This window comes from Gracilinanus agilis, chromosome X, assembly GCF_016433145.1.
Source record: "Gracilinanus agilis isolate LMUSP501 chromosome X, AgileGrace, whole genome shotgun sequence".
Classification (NCBI taxonomy): domain Eukaryota; kingdom Metazoa; phylum Chordata; class Mammalia; order Didelphimorphia; family Didelphidae; genus Gracilinanus; species Gracilinanus agilis.
The window spans coordinates 43,103,371-43,115,939 of NC_058136.1; the positions used below are offsets into that span (position 1 = coordinate 43,103,371).

At 39.0% G+C, this 12,569-nt stretch overlaps 1 protein-coding gene across 1 annotated transcript in view; it reads left to right on the forward strand.

Moving 5' to 3' along the window:
* KLHL4 (kelch like family member 4) overlaps positions 1-12,569 on the forward strand; it is a 187,280-nt gene that overhangs the window by 107,081 nt on the left and 67,630 nt on the right. The window contains exon 2 of the mRNA XM_044682818.1: positions 12,402-12,431. Coding sequence (XP_044538753.1) covers positions 12,402-12,431 — 30 coding nt within the window. The remainder of the gene's footprint in view (positions 1-12,401; positions 12,432-12,569) is intronic.

Here is a 12,569-nt window from a genome sequence, read left to right on the forward strand (position 1 = left end):
AAAGGCACCTATCTATCCAAAAGGAAGAGAAGAGTAGAAGGTAACAAACATGTTAAGATTTTGAAAGCAGGTAGAGCCCAGATTGGCCTTGAACCCAACTTGGAGTTGAATAGATGTCACCTAAGTTCTTGAGTCATAGGATTAAGGTTAATTTCCCCCATTCTCATCAAGTGGTCTTCAAAGAAATTAGAGATGAACAAAGTGTGCCACTTTCTCTATTTGTGCCAAATATTGACAGCTGAGATCTATTTCGTTACTGATCCCCAGTTTCTGCTAATTCAATCCCAAGGCAAGCAATCACCATGATTTTAGCTTCAAAGCTCTTAGTCCTTAGACTTTCCTTTCCCCATCTTATAAATGGGGAATGGCACCTTTCAGGTTTTAAGAAGATAAGGGTCAAAGGAAAGAAACAGGATAAGAGTCTGAAAGCAGGTAGAGTCCAGATGAGCCTTGAAACTTTCATGAAGGTGAGCAAAAGTCAACTGAGGTATTCAGTGATAGGATGAAAGTTGATTTCTCCCACTCCCATCAAATGCTCTTTCAAGAAATTAGAGATTGCCAAAATGTGCCTCTTTCTGTATTTTTGGCAAATACTCAAAGAAGTATGATATAGAGCATCTCTTTAGGATTCAGTGTTAATTCATCACCATGGCAAGCAGTCACCAAGATTTCAGTTTCAAAGCACTTAGTCCTTAGACTTCTCTATACCCACACTAGAAAAGGGGAAAGGCACCAATCAATCCAAAAAGAAGAGAAGAGAAAAGATAACAAACATGTTAAGATTTTGAAAGCAGGTAGAGTCCAGATTGGCCTTGACCCCAACATAGAGTTGAAAAGAAGTCACCTAAGTCCTTGAGTCATAGGATAAAGGTTGATTTCACCATTCCCATCAAATGGTCATCAGAAAAATTAGGGTTTGCCAAAGTGTGAGGCTTTCTGTATTAGTGGTAACTATTGACAACAGAGAACTCTTTAGTTGCTGTTTCAGATTTTCTGTTAATTCATCACCATGGCAAGCAGTCACCAAGATTTCAGTTTCAAAGCACTTAGTCCTTAGACTTCTCTTTCCCCACCTCAGGAAAGGGGAAAGGCACCAATCAATCCAAAAAGAACAGAAGAGTATAAACTGACAAACATGTTAAGATTTTGAAAGCTGGTAGAGTCCAGACTGGCCTTGAACCCTACATAGTGGTGAAGAGAAGTCACCTAAGTTCCTGAGTCATACGATAAAGGTTAATTTACCCAATTCTCATCATGTGGTCTTCAAAGAAATTAGAGATGAACAAAGTGTGCCACTTTCTGTATTTGTGCCAAATATTGACTGCAGAGATCTATTTCGTTACTGATCCCCGGTTTCTGTTAATTCAACCCCATGGCAAGCAATCACCATTTGTTCACCTTCAAAGCACTTATTAGTCCTTAGACTTCCCTTTCCCCATCTTCAAAATGGGGAATGGCACCTTTCAGTTTATAAGAAGATAAGGGTGAAAGGAAAGAATCAGGATTAGAGTCTGAAAGCAGGTAGAGTCCAGATGAGCCTTGAAACTTTCATAAAGGTGAGGAAAAGTTAACAGAGGTATTCAGTGATAGGATGAAAGTTGATTTCTCCCACTCCCATCAAATGCTCTTTAAAGAAATTAGAGATTGCCAAAGTGTGCCTCTTTCTGTATTTTTGGCCTAATACTCAAAAAAGTATAATATAGAGCATCTCTTTAGGATTTGGTGTTAATTCATCACCATGGCAAGCAGTCACCAAGATTTCAGTTTCAAAGCACTTAGTCCTTAGACTTCTCTTTGCCCACACTAGAAAAGGGGAAAGGCACCAATCAATCCAAAAGAACAGAAGAGTAAAAGGTAAGAAACATGTTAAGATTTTGAAAGCAGGTAGAATCCAGATTCGCCTTGAACGCTACATAATGGTGAAGAGAAGTCACCCAATTTCTTGAGTCATAGGATAACGGTTAATTTCCCCCATTCTCATCAAGTGGTCTTCAAAGAAATTAGAGATTGCCAAAGTGTGCCTCTTTCTGTATATTTGGCAAATACTCAAAAAAGTATGATATAGAGCATCTCTTTAGGATTTGGTGTTAATTCATCACCATGGCAAGCAGTCACCAAGATTTCAGTTTCAAAGCACTTAGTCCTTAGACTTTTCTTTCCCCACCTGAGAAAAGGGGAAAGGCACCAATCAATCCAAAAGAACAGAAGAGTAAAAGGTAACAAACATGTTAAGATTTTGAAATCAGGTAGAGTCCAGATTGGCCTTGAACCCTACATAAAGGTGAAGAGAAATCACCTAATTTCTTGAGACATAGGATAAAGGTTAATTTCCCCAATTCTCATCAAGTGGTCTTCAAAGAAATTAGAGATGAACACAGTGTGCCACTTTCTGTATTTGTGCCAAATATTGACAGCAGACATCTATTTCGTTACTGATCCCCAGTTTCTGTTAATTCAACCCCATGGAAAGCAAGCACCATGTGTTCACCTTTAAAGCACTTATTAGTCCTTAGACTTCTCTTTCCCCTCCCTAGAAAAGGGAAAAGGCACCTTTCAGTCTAGAAGAAAAGAAAAGTGAAAGGAATGAAACAGGATAACAGTATGAAAGCAGGAAGAGTCAAGATTGGCCTTCAGCCTTACATAAAGGTGAAGGTAATTCAACTGAGTTATTCAGGAATTGGATAAAGGTGGATTTCTCCCATTCCCATCAAATGCCCTTAAAGAAATTAGAGATTGCCAAAGTGTGCCTCTTTCTGTATTTTTGGCAAATACTCAAAGAAGTATAATATAGAGCATCTCTTTAGGATTTGGTGTTAATTCATCACCATGGCAAGCAGTCACCAAGATTTCAGTTTCAAAGCACTTAGTCCTTAGACTTTTCCTTCCCCACCTGAGAAAAGGGGAAAGGCACCAATCAATCGAAAAAAACCAGAAGAGTAAAAGGTAACAAACATGTTAAGATTTTGAAAGCCGGTAGAGTCCAGATTGGCCTTGAACCCTACATGAAGGTGAAGAGTAGTCACCTAATTTCTTGAGTCATAGGATAAAGGTTAATTTCTCCGCTTCTCATCAAGTGGTCTTCAAAGAAATTAGAGATGAACAAAGTGTTCCACTTTCTTTATTTGTGCCAAATATTGACAGCAGAGATATATTTAGTTACTGATCCCCAGTTTCTGTTAATTCAACCCCATGGAAAGCAATCACCATGATTTCAGCTTCAAAGCACTTAGTCCTTAGACTTCTCTTTCCCCATCTTCAAAATGGGGAATGACACCTTTCAGTTTATAAGAAGATAAGGGTGAAAGGAAAGAAACACGATAAGAGTCTGAAAGCAGGTAGAGTCCAGATGAGCCTTGAAACTTCATAAAGGTGAGCAAAATTCAACAGAGGTATTCAGTGATAGGATGAAAGTTGATTTCACCCACTCCCATCAAATGCTCTTTAAAGAAATTAGAAATTGCCAAAGTGTGCCTCTTTCTGTATTTTTGGCAAATACTCAAAAATTATAATATAGAGCATCTCTTTAGGATTTGGTGTTAATTCATCACCATGGCAAGCAGTCACCAAGATTTCAGTTTCAAAGCACTTAGTCCTTAGACTTCTCTTTCCCCACCTCAGGAAAGGGGAAAGGCACCAATCAATCCAAAAGAACAGAAGAGTAAAAGGTAACAAACATGTTAAGATTTTGAAATCAGGTAGAGTCCAGATTGGCTTTGCACCCAACATAGAGATGAATAGAAGTCACCTAAGTTCTTGAGTCTGAGGATAAAGGTTGACTTCCCCATTCCTATCAAATGGTCTTCAAAAAAATTAGAGATTGCCAATGTGTGAGGCTTTCTGTATTAGTGCCAACTATTGACAGCAGAGAACTCTTTAGTTTCTGTTTCAGATTTTCTGTTAATTCATCACCATGGCAAGCAATCACCATGTGTTCACCTTCAAAGCACTTAGTCGTTAGACTTCTCTTTCCCCTCCCTAGAAAAGGGGAAAGGCACCTTTCAGTCTAAAAGAAGAGAAAAGTGAAAGGAAACAAACAGGATAACAGTTTGAAAGTAGGAAGAGTCAAGATTGGCCTTCAACCTTACAGAAAGGTGAAGGTAATTCAACTGAGTTATTCAGGGAAAGGATGAAGGTTGATTTCACCCATTCCCATCAAATGCTCTTTAAAGAAATTAGAGATCGCCAAATTTTGCCTCTTTCTGTATTTTTGGCAAATACTCAAAGAAGTATGATATAGAGCATCTCTTTAGGATTTAGTGTTAATTCATCACCATGGCAAGCAGTCACCAAGATTTCAGTTTCAAAGCTCTTAGTCCTTAGACTTTTCTTTCCCCACCTGAGAAAAGGTGAAAGGCATCTATCAGTCTAGAAGAAGAGAAGAGTAAAAGGTAACAAACATGTTAAGAGTTTGAAAGCAAGTATAGTCTAGATTGGCCTTGAACCCTACATAAAGGTGAAGAGAAGTCACCTAATTTCTTGAATCATAGGATAAAGGTTAATTTCCCCCATTCTCATCAAGTGGTCTTCAGAGAAATTAGAGATGAACAAAGTGTTCCACTTTCTGTATTTGTGCCAAATATTGACAGCAGAAATCTATTTACTTACTGATCCCCAGTTCCTGTTAATTCACCCCCATGGCAAGCAATCACCATGATTTCAGCTTCAAAGCACTTAGTCCTTAGACTTCCCTTTCCCCATCTTAAAAATGGGGAATGGCACCTTTCAATTTATTAGAAGATATGGGTGAAAGGAAAGAATCAGGATAAGAGTCTGAAAGCAGGTAGAGTCCAGATGAGCCTTGAAACTTTCATGAAGGTTAGGAAAAGTCAACTGAGGTATTCAGTGATAGGTTGAAAGTTGATTTCGCCCACTCCCATCAAATGCTCTTTAAAGAAATTAGAGATTGCAAAGTGTGCCTCTTTCTATATTTTTGGCAAATACTCAAAGAAGTATAATATAGAGCATCTCTTTAGGATTTGGTGTTAATTCATCACCATGGTAAGCAGTCACCAAGATTTCAGTTTCAAAGCACTTAGTCCTAAGACTGTTCTTTCCCCACCTGAGAAAAGGGGAAAGGCACCAATCAATCCAAAAGAACAGATGAGTAAAAGGTAAAAAACATGTTGAGATTTTGAAAGCAGGTAGAGTCCAGATTGGCCTTGAACCCTACATAAAGGTAAAGAGAAATCACCTACGTTCTAGAGTCATAGGATAATGGTTAATTTCCCCCATTTCCATCAAATGGTCTTCAAAAAAATTAGAGATTGCCATCCTGTGAGGCTTTCTGTATTAGTGGCAACTATTGACAGCAGAGAACTCTTTAGTTTCTGTTTCAGATTTTCTGTTAATTCATCACCATGGCAAGCAATCACCATGTGTTCACCTTCAAAGCACTTAGTCCTTAGACTTCTCTTTCCCCTACCTAGAAAAGGGGAAAGGCACCTATCTGTCTAGAAGAAGAGAAAAGTTAAAGGAAAGAAACAAGACAACAGTTTGAAAGCAGGAAGAGTCAAGATTGGCCTTCAGCCTTACAGAAAGGTGAAGGTAATTCAACTGAGTTATTCAGGGATAGGATAAAGGTTGATTTCACCCATTCCAATTAAATGCTCTTTATAGAAATTAGAGATTGCAAAGTGTGCCTCTTTCTGTATTTTTAGCAAATACTCAAGTATAATATAGAGCATCTCTTTAGGATTTGGTGTTAATTCATCACCATGGCAAGCAGTCACCAAGATTTCAGTTTCAAAGCACTTAATCCTTAGACTTCTCTTTCCCCACACTAGGTAAGGGGAAAGGCACCAATCAATCCAAGAGAACAGAAGAGTAAAAGGTAACAAACATGTTAAGATTTTGAAAGCAGGTAGAGTCCAGATTGGCCTTGAACCCTACATAAAGGTAAAGAGAAATCACCTACGTTCTAGAGTCATAGGATAATGGTTAATTTCCCCCATTTCCATCAAATGGTCTTCAATAAATTAGAGATTGCCATCCTGTGAGGCTTTCTGTATTAGTGGCAACTATTGACAGCAGAGAACTCTTTAGTTTCTGTTTCAGATTTTCTGTTAATTCATCACCATGGCAAGCAATCACCATGTGTTCATCTTCAAAGCACTTAATCCTTAGACTTCTCTTTCCCCTCCCTAGAAAAGGGGAAATGCACCTATCAGTCTAGAATTAGAGAAAAGTGAAAGGAAACATAAAGTAGCTGCTTTCAAAATAGATAAGAGTTTGAAAGCAGCTAGAGTCCAGATCTACTCTGAATCAAAAACATTGGTGAAGAGAAGTTTCAATTGACTTTGCTGAAATGATAAAGATTGATTTTCAATATTTCCCGGAAATGCTATTCAAAGTAAATACCAGAATGCTAAATTGTGCTGCTTCTCTATTTGTGGCGAATAGTGATAGCAGAGTACTATCTAGTTTGCATTTAAGATTTTCTCTTACTTTATCACCATGCCAGGCAGTCACCTTGATTTCAGTTTCAAAGCTCTTAGTCCTTAGACTTCAGTTTCCCCACCCTTGAAAAGGGGAAAGGCACCTATCAGTCTATAAGAAGAGAAGAGTGAAAGGTAACCAGCAGGATAAGTGTTTGAAAGCAGGTAGTTTCCCGATCTACTTAGAACCAGAAAGAAGGGTGAACAGAAGTCTCTGTGGACTTTGGTGAAAGGATAAAGATTGTTGTCAATATTTCCTGGAAAAGCTATTCAAAGTAAATAGCAGAATGCCAAAGTGTGCTACTTTCTGTGTTAGTGGCAAATATTCATAGCAGACTATTATTGAGCTTCCCTTTAGGATTTGGTGTTAATTCATCACCATGAGAAGCAGTCACCATGATTTCAGCTTCAAATTACCTCGTCCTTAGACGTCTAATGCCCACTACTGAAAAGGTGAAAAGTATTTGTCCCTCTACATGAGGAGGAGAAGTAAAAGTTATTCTTCATCAGGTCCAGAAAACGGTCTGATCTTTGCTCAATTCCCACAGTAGATGATTAAGTTCTCTCCCACAAGGTTGGTCTATTTCTAGGATGAAGAACAGGAGTCTCCTTCCTCTCCAAACCAGTGCCCTGTCAGATTTTTAAACAGGAATCTGTGAGTCCAGAAAATTGATCTCCTCCACATATCAAAGCTGATGAGACCCAAAACTGAGTCACACTGCGAGTACTGCCTTGATAACAGATTGCCTCGTCTCCAAGATAGAGAGGTCAAGACATTGAATTTGTAATGGGAAAAGTGGTTATTTCTATTTTTCCAGTCTGCAATTTTCTGCATTTGGAGGTCTGCTAAACAGGAAGCGTTGTTTTTCTGGAATTTCCAAGTATTGGGGAGATCAGGAATATCACACTCAGCTCACAACAGGTGACTTGAGAGATTTAGATTCCCAGGAAATAGATATTGTTCCAAGCTTATTGAGTTCATTTCTATAGATGAGCTGATTCCTTTGTCAATGGAGGCAACAGGCAGGACAAGAGTTTGAAAGTACCTAGAGTTCCAGATCTTCTTTGATCCCAAAAGGAAGGTGAACAGAAGACATCTGAGTATTTTGGTGAAAGGATAAAGGTTGACTGTCCTCATTCCCAGGAAATGCTATTCAAAGAAAATACCAGATTGCCAAGGTGTGTTGCTCTCTTTATTTGTGGCAAATATTGGTAGCAGAGAACTATAGAGTTTCTCTTTAGGATTTGGTGTTAATTCATCACCACAACAAGGATTTGCCATGGTTGCTGCTTCAAAGTACCTACTCCTTAGACTTCTCATTCCCTCTACTGAAAGTTGAAAAGTGCCTTTCACTCAATATGAAGAGGGGAGGTAAAAGTTATTCCTCATCAGTTCCAAAAAAGGGTCTGATCTTAGCTGGATCTTAAATCTCTCTCACGAGGTAGGATTGTTCCCAGAAGGAAGAACAAGAGTGTCCTTCCTCTCCAAACCAGTGCCCCGTCAAGTAGAATACATGAAATAGTAAGGAAAGGAGGTTTTTAGACAGGAATCAGTGAATCCAATGGAAATGAGCTCCTGCACATAAGAAAGCTGATAAGACCCAAAACCTGAGTCACAAAGCACATAGTGTCTTGATAATATATGGCCTCTGCTCCAAGATGATGAGATAAGAAATTGGACCTATAGTAAGAAAACTGGTATTTCTCTTTTTCTAGTCTGCTATTTTACTTCATTTGGAGGTGACTCCTAACCAGAAATCATTTGGTTTTTTTTTTCCGGAAATTCCAAAAAATGGGAAGATCTGGAATCTCGAACTCACCTCACAACAGGTGTTAGGAGGGATTCAGGTGCTCAGAAAATGGATATTGTTGTAAACTTATTGGGCTGATTTGTAGAGATGAGCTGATGCCTGTATCAATGAAGACAACAAGGAGGATAAGAGTTTGAAAGCAGCCAGAGTCCGGATCGACTCTGAACCAAAAAGAAACGTGAAGAGAAGTTTCTGTTGACTTTGGTGAAAGGATAAAGGTTGATTTTCAATATTTCTGGGAAATGCTAATCAAAGTAACTAGCAGAATACCAAAGTGTGCTACTTTCTGTGTTAGTGGCATATATTCATAGCAGACTATTATTGAGCTTCCCTTTAGGATTTGGTGTTAATTCATCACCATGAGAAGCAGTCACCATGATTTCAGCTTCAAATTACCTCGTCCTTAGACATCTCACGCCCACTACTGAAAAGGTGAAACGTGCCTGTCCCTCTACATGAAGAGGAGAGGTAAAAGTTATTTTTTATCAGGTCCAGAAAATGGTCTGATCTTAGCTCAATTCCCACAGTAGGCAATTAAGTTCTCTCCCACAAGGTTGGTCTATTCCTAGGAGGAAGAACAAGAGTCTCCTTCCTCTCCAAACCAGTGTCCTGTTAGATTCATTATACATAATAGTAAGGAAAGAAGATTTTAATCAGGAGTTAGTGAGTCCATGTTAATGAGCTCTTGCTTGGTGATGAGCCACAAAATTTGAGTTAAGAAGAAGAAAGTACCTTGCTAATACACAGTCTCAGCTCTAAGATAGAGAACACTAGTCACTGGATATGGAGTGCTAAGAGGAGTATTTTTTTTTTGAGAGTCTGATATTTTTTTCCATTTGGAGGGGTCTTTTAAACAGAAACTTTTTTTTTCTCTGGAAATTCCAAGTATTGGGGAGATTAGGAATCTCACACTCAGCTACAACAGGTATCTTAAGGGATTCAGGTTCCAGGAAAATTGATATGGTTCTGAATTTATTAAGCTGATTTTGAGCTGTTTCCTTTATACATGGAGGTAAGAAGCAGGATAAGAGTTTGAATGCAGCTAGAGTCCAGATTGGCCTTGAACCCTACATAAAAGTGAAGAGAAGTCACCTAAGTTCTTGAGTGATAGGATAAAGGTTGATTTCCCCCATTCCCATCAAATGCTCTTCAAAGAAAATACAAGATTGCCTAAGTGTGCCTCTTTCTGTGTTTGTGGCAAATATTGATAGCAGACTATTATTGAGCTTCTCTTTAGGATGTGGTGTTAATTCATCACCATGCCAGGCTGTCACCATGATTTCAGTTTCAAAGCACTTAGTCCTTAGACTTCTCTTTCCCCACTCTAGAAAGGGGAAAGGCACCTATCACTCTAGAAGAAAAGAGTGAAAGGTAACAAGCAGGATTAGAGTTTGAAAGCAGCTAGAGTGCAGATTGGCCTTGAATCCTACATAAAAGTGAAGAGAAGTCACCTAAGTTCTTGAGTGATAGTATAAAGGTTGATTTCCCCCTTTCCCATCAAATGGTCTTCAAAGAAATTAGAGATTGCCAAAGTGTGCCACTTTCTGTATTTGTGGCTAATATTGACAGCAGACAACTATTTCATTTCTGTTTCAGATTTTCTGTTAACTCATCATCATGCCAAGCAGTCACCATGATTTCAGTTTCAAAGCACTTAATCCTTAGACTCCTCTTTCCCCACCCTAGAAATGGGAAAAGACACCTATCACTCTAGAAGAAGAGAAGAGTGAAAGGTAATATCTTAGTTCTCCAAACTTGCCTGATCTTAGTTGGCTACCCTTAGTAGAGGAACAATATCTCTCCCACAAGGTAAGCCTATTCCTAGGAGGAAGAACAAGAGTCTTTTTCCTCTCCAAACTAGTTCCCAGTCAGATTCAATAAATGCAATGTTAAGGAAAGAAGGTTTTTAGACAGGAATCAATGAGTCCATGAAAATGAGCTCCTCCATGTATGATAGCTGATGAGACCCAAATCCTGAGCCACACAGCAAGTACTGCCTTGTTAATGCATGGCTTCTAGTGTAAGATAGAGAGGACAAGACCTTGGATCTGTAGTGAAAAAACTGGTATTTGTTTTCCCAGTTGGGATTTATCTCAATTTGGAGATATCTCCTAAATAGAAAGTATTTGTTCTTTTCTGGAAATGCCAAATATTGTGGAGATCAGGAATCTCACACTTATTACAGAAGGTTTGAAGGATGCAGTTTCCCAGGAAATAGTTATTGTTGTAAACTTATTGGGCTGATTTCTAGGGATGAGCCGATACCTGTATCAATGAAGGCAACAAGCAGGATAAGAGTTTGAAAGCAGCGAGAGGCCAGATCTACTCTGAACCAAAAATAAAGGCGAACAGAAGTCTTTGTGGACTTCAGTTAAAGGATAAAGGTTGATTTTCAACATTCCCTGGAAATGCTATTCAAAGTAAATAGCAGAATGCTAAAGTGTGCTGCTTGCTTTATTTGTGGCAAATATTGATAGCCAACTATTATTGAGCTTCTCTTTAGGATTTGGTGTTAATTCATCACCATGGCAAGCAGTCACCAAGATTTCAGTTTCAAAGCACTTAGTCCTTAGACTTCTCTTTCCCCACCCTAGAAAAGGGGAAAGGGATCTATCACTCTACAAATAGAGAGGAGTTATAGGTTATTTCTCAGTTCTCCAAAATCGTTTGATCTTAGTTGGCTACCTATAGTAGACTCTTAAGTTCTCTCCCACAAGGTGGGCCTATTCCTAGGAGGAAGAACAAGAGTCTCTTTCCTCTCCAAACCTGTGCCCTGTCAGATTCAATACATGCAATATTAAGGAAAGAAGGTTTTTATACAGGAATCAGTGAGTCCATGAAAATGAGCTCCTGCACATATGAAAGGTGATGAGACCCAAATCCTGGGCCACAAAGCACGTAGTGATTGGACAAAACAAAACAAAACTGGAATGTGTTCTAAGATAGAGAAGGCAAGACATTGGATCTGTAGCTAGAAAAGTTTTTTTGTATTTGTCAGTCTGGGATGTTTCACAATTTGGAGGTGGCTCTTAACCAGGAAGTGTTTGCCTTTTCTGGAAATTCCAAAGATATTGGGGAGGTCAGGAGTCTTCTACTCTCCTCATAACAGGTAGCTTAAGGGATTGAGTTTCCTGGTAAATTGATATTGTTCTAAAATTATTAGGTTGATTTCTAGAGATGAGCTGATTCTTTTAGCAATGGAGGCAACAGGCAGGATAGGGTTTGAAAGCAGGTAGAGTTTACATTTTGTTTGAACCCAAAAGACAGTTGAACAGAAGATATCTGAGGTCTTTATTGAAAGAATAAAGGTTGATTTTCCACATTCCCAGGAAATGATATGCTATGAAAATACCTAATTGACAAAGTATCTTGTTTTTCTTATTTTGTAGAAATACTGGTTATGGAGATGTTCAGTTCCTTCCTAGGACTTTGAGTTTATCTCTCAGTCATAGAAGGAATCACCATGATTTCTCCTTCAAAGTTCCACTTTTGACTCCCAATACAGAGATTCTGATTCAAAGCCTTGATCTTTAAGGAAAGAAGGCTTTTAGATAGGAATAGTGAACCCATGGAAATAAGCTCCCTCACTCTTGATACCTGATAGGACGCAAAACCTGAGCACAAAAAAAATTGTCTGTGCTCCAAGATAGAAGGGCAAGGTATTGGATCTGTAGTTAAAAAATGGGACTTTTTTTGCTGCCAGTCTTGAATTTTTCACAATTTTTGGAGGATCCTACTAACCAGAAAACTGTCATAAATGTGACATAATGCGGCCTGATCTTAGCTGGCTCCCAGGGCAAAGGACTAAAATATGTCCCACAAGCTATGACTGTTCCTAGGAGGAAAAGCAAGCGTCCCTTCCTCTGCACCTCTGTTAACTTTTCTGATTCAATGTACTGCGTATCAAGGAAAGCAGGTTTTTAGGCAGGAATCATTGAGTCCATGAAATTATCTCCCCCATTCTCGCCAGCTATTAAGATCCATAACTTGAAGTACAAAGTTCATAGTTACTGGACAATACATGGTCTGTCCTCCAAGATGGAGAAAACATGACACTGGATCTATAATGAGAAAAAGGGCCTTCTATGCTGCCACTCTGGGATTTCTTACAATTTTGAGGTTGCTACTAACCAGTGAGGATCTTTCTTTTCTCCAGAGCCCAAACAGGCTATTGGGAAGATCTAAAGTCCCCCATCCACCTCACCCTAGATTGCTAGAGGGACTTGGTTCCCTGGTAAACGGATATTGCTCTACACCGATGGAGCTGATTTCTAGAGATGAGCTCCCTTTTTTATTGGGGCAGGCAACAGCTATGACCCCAATT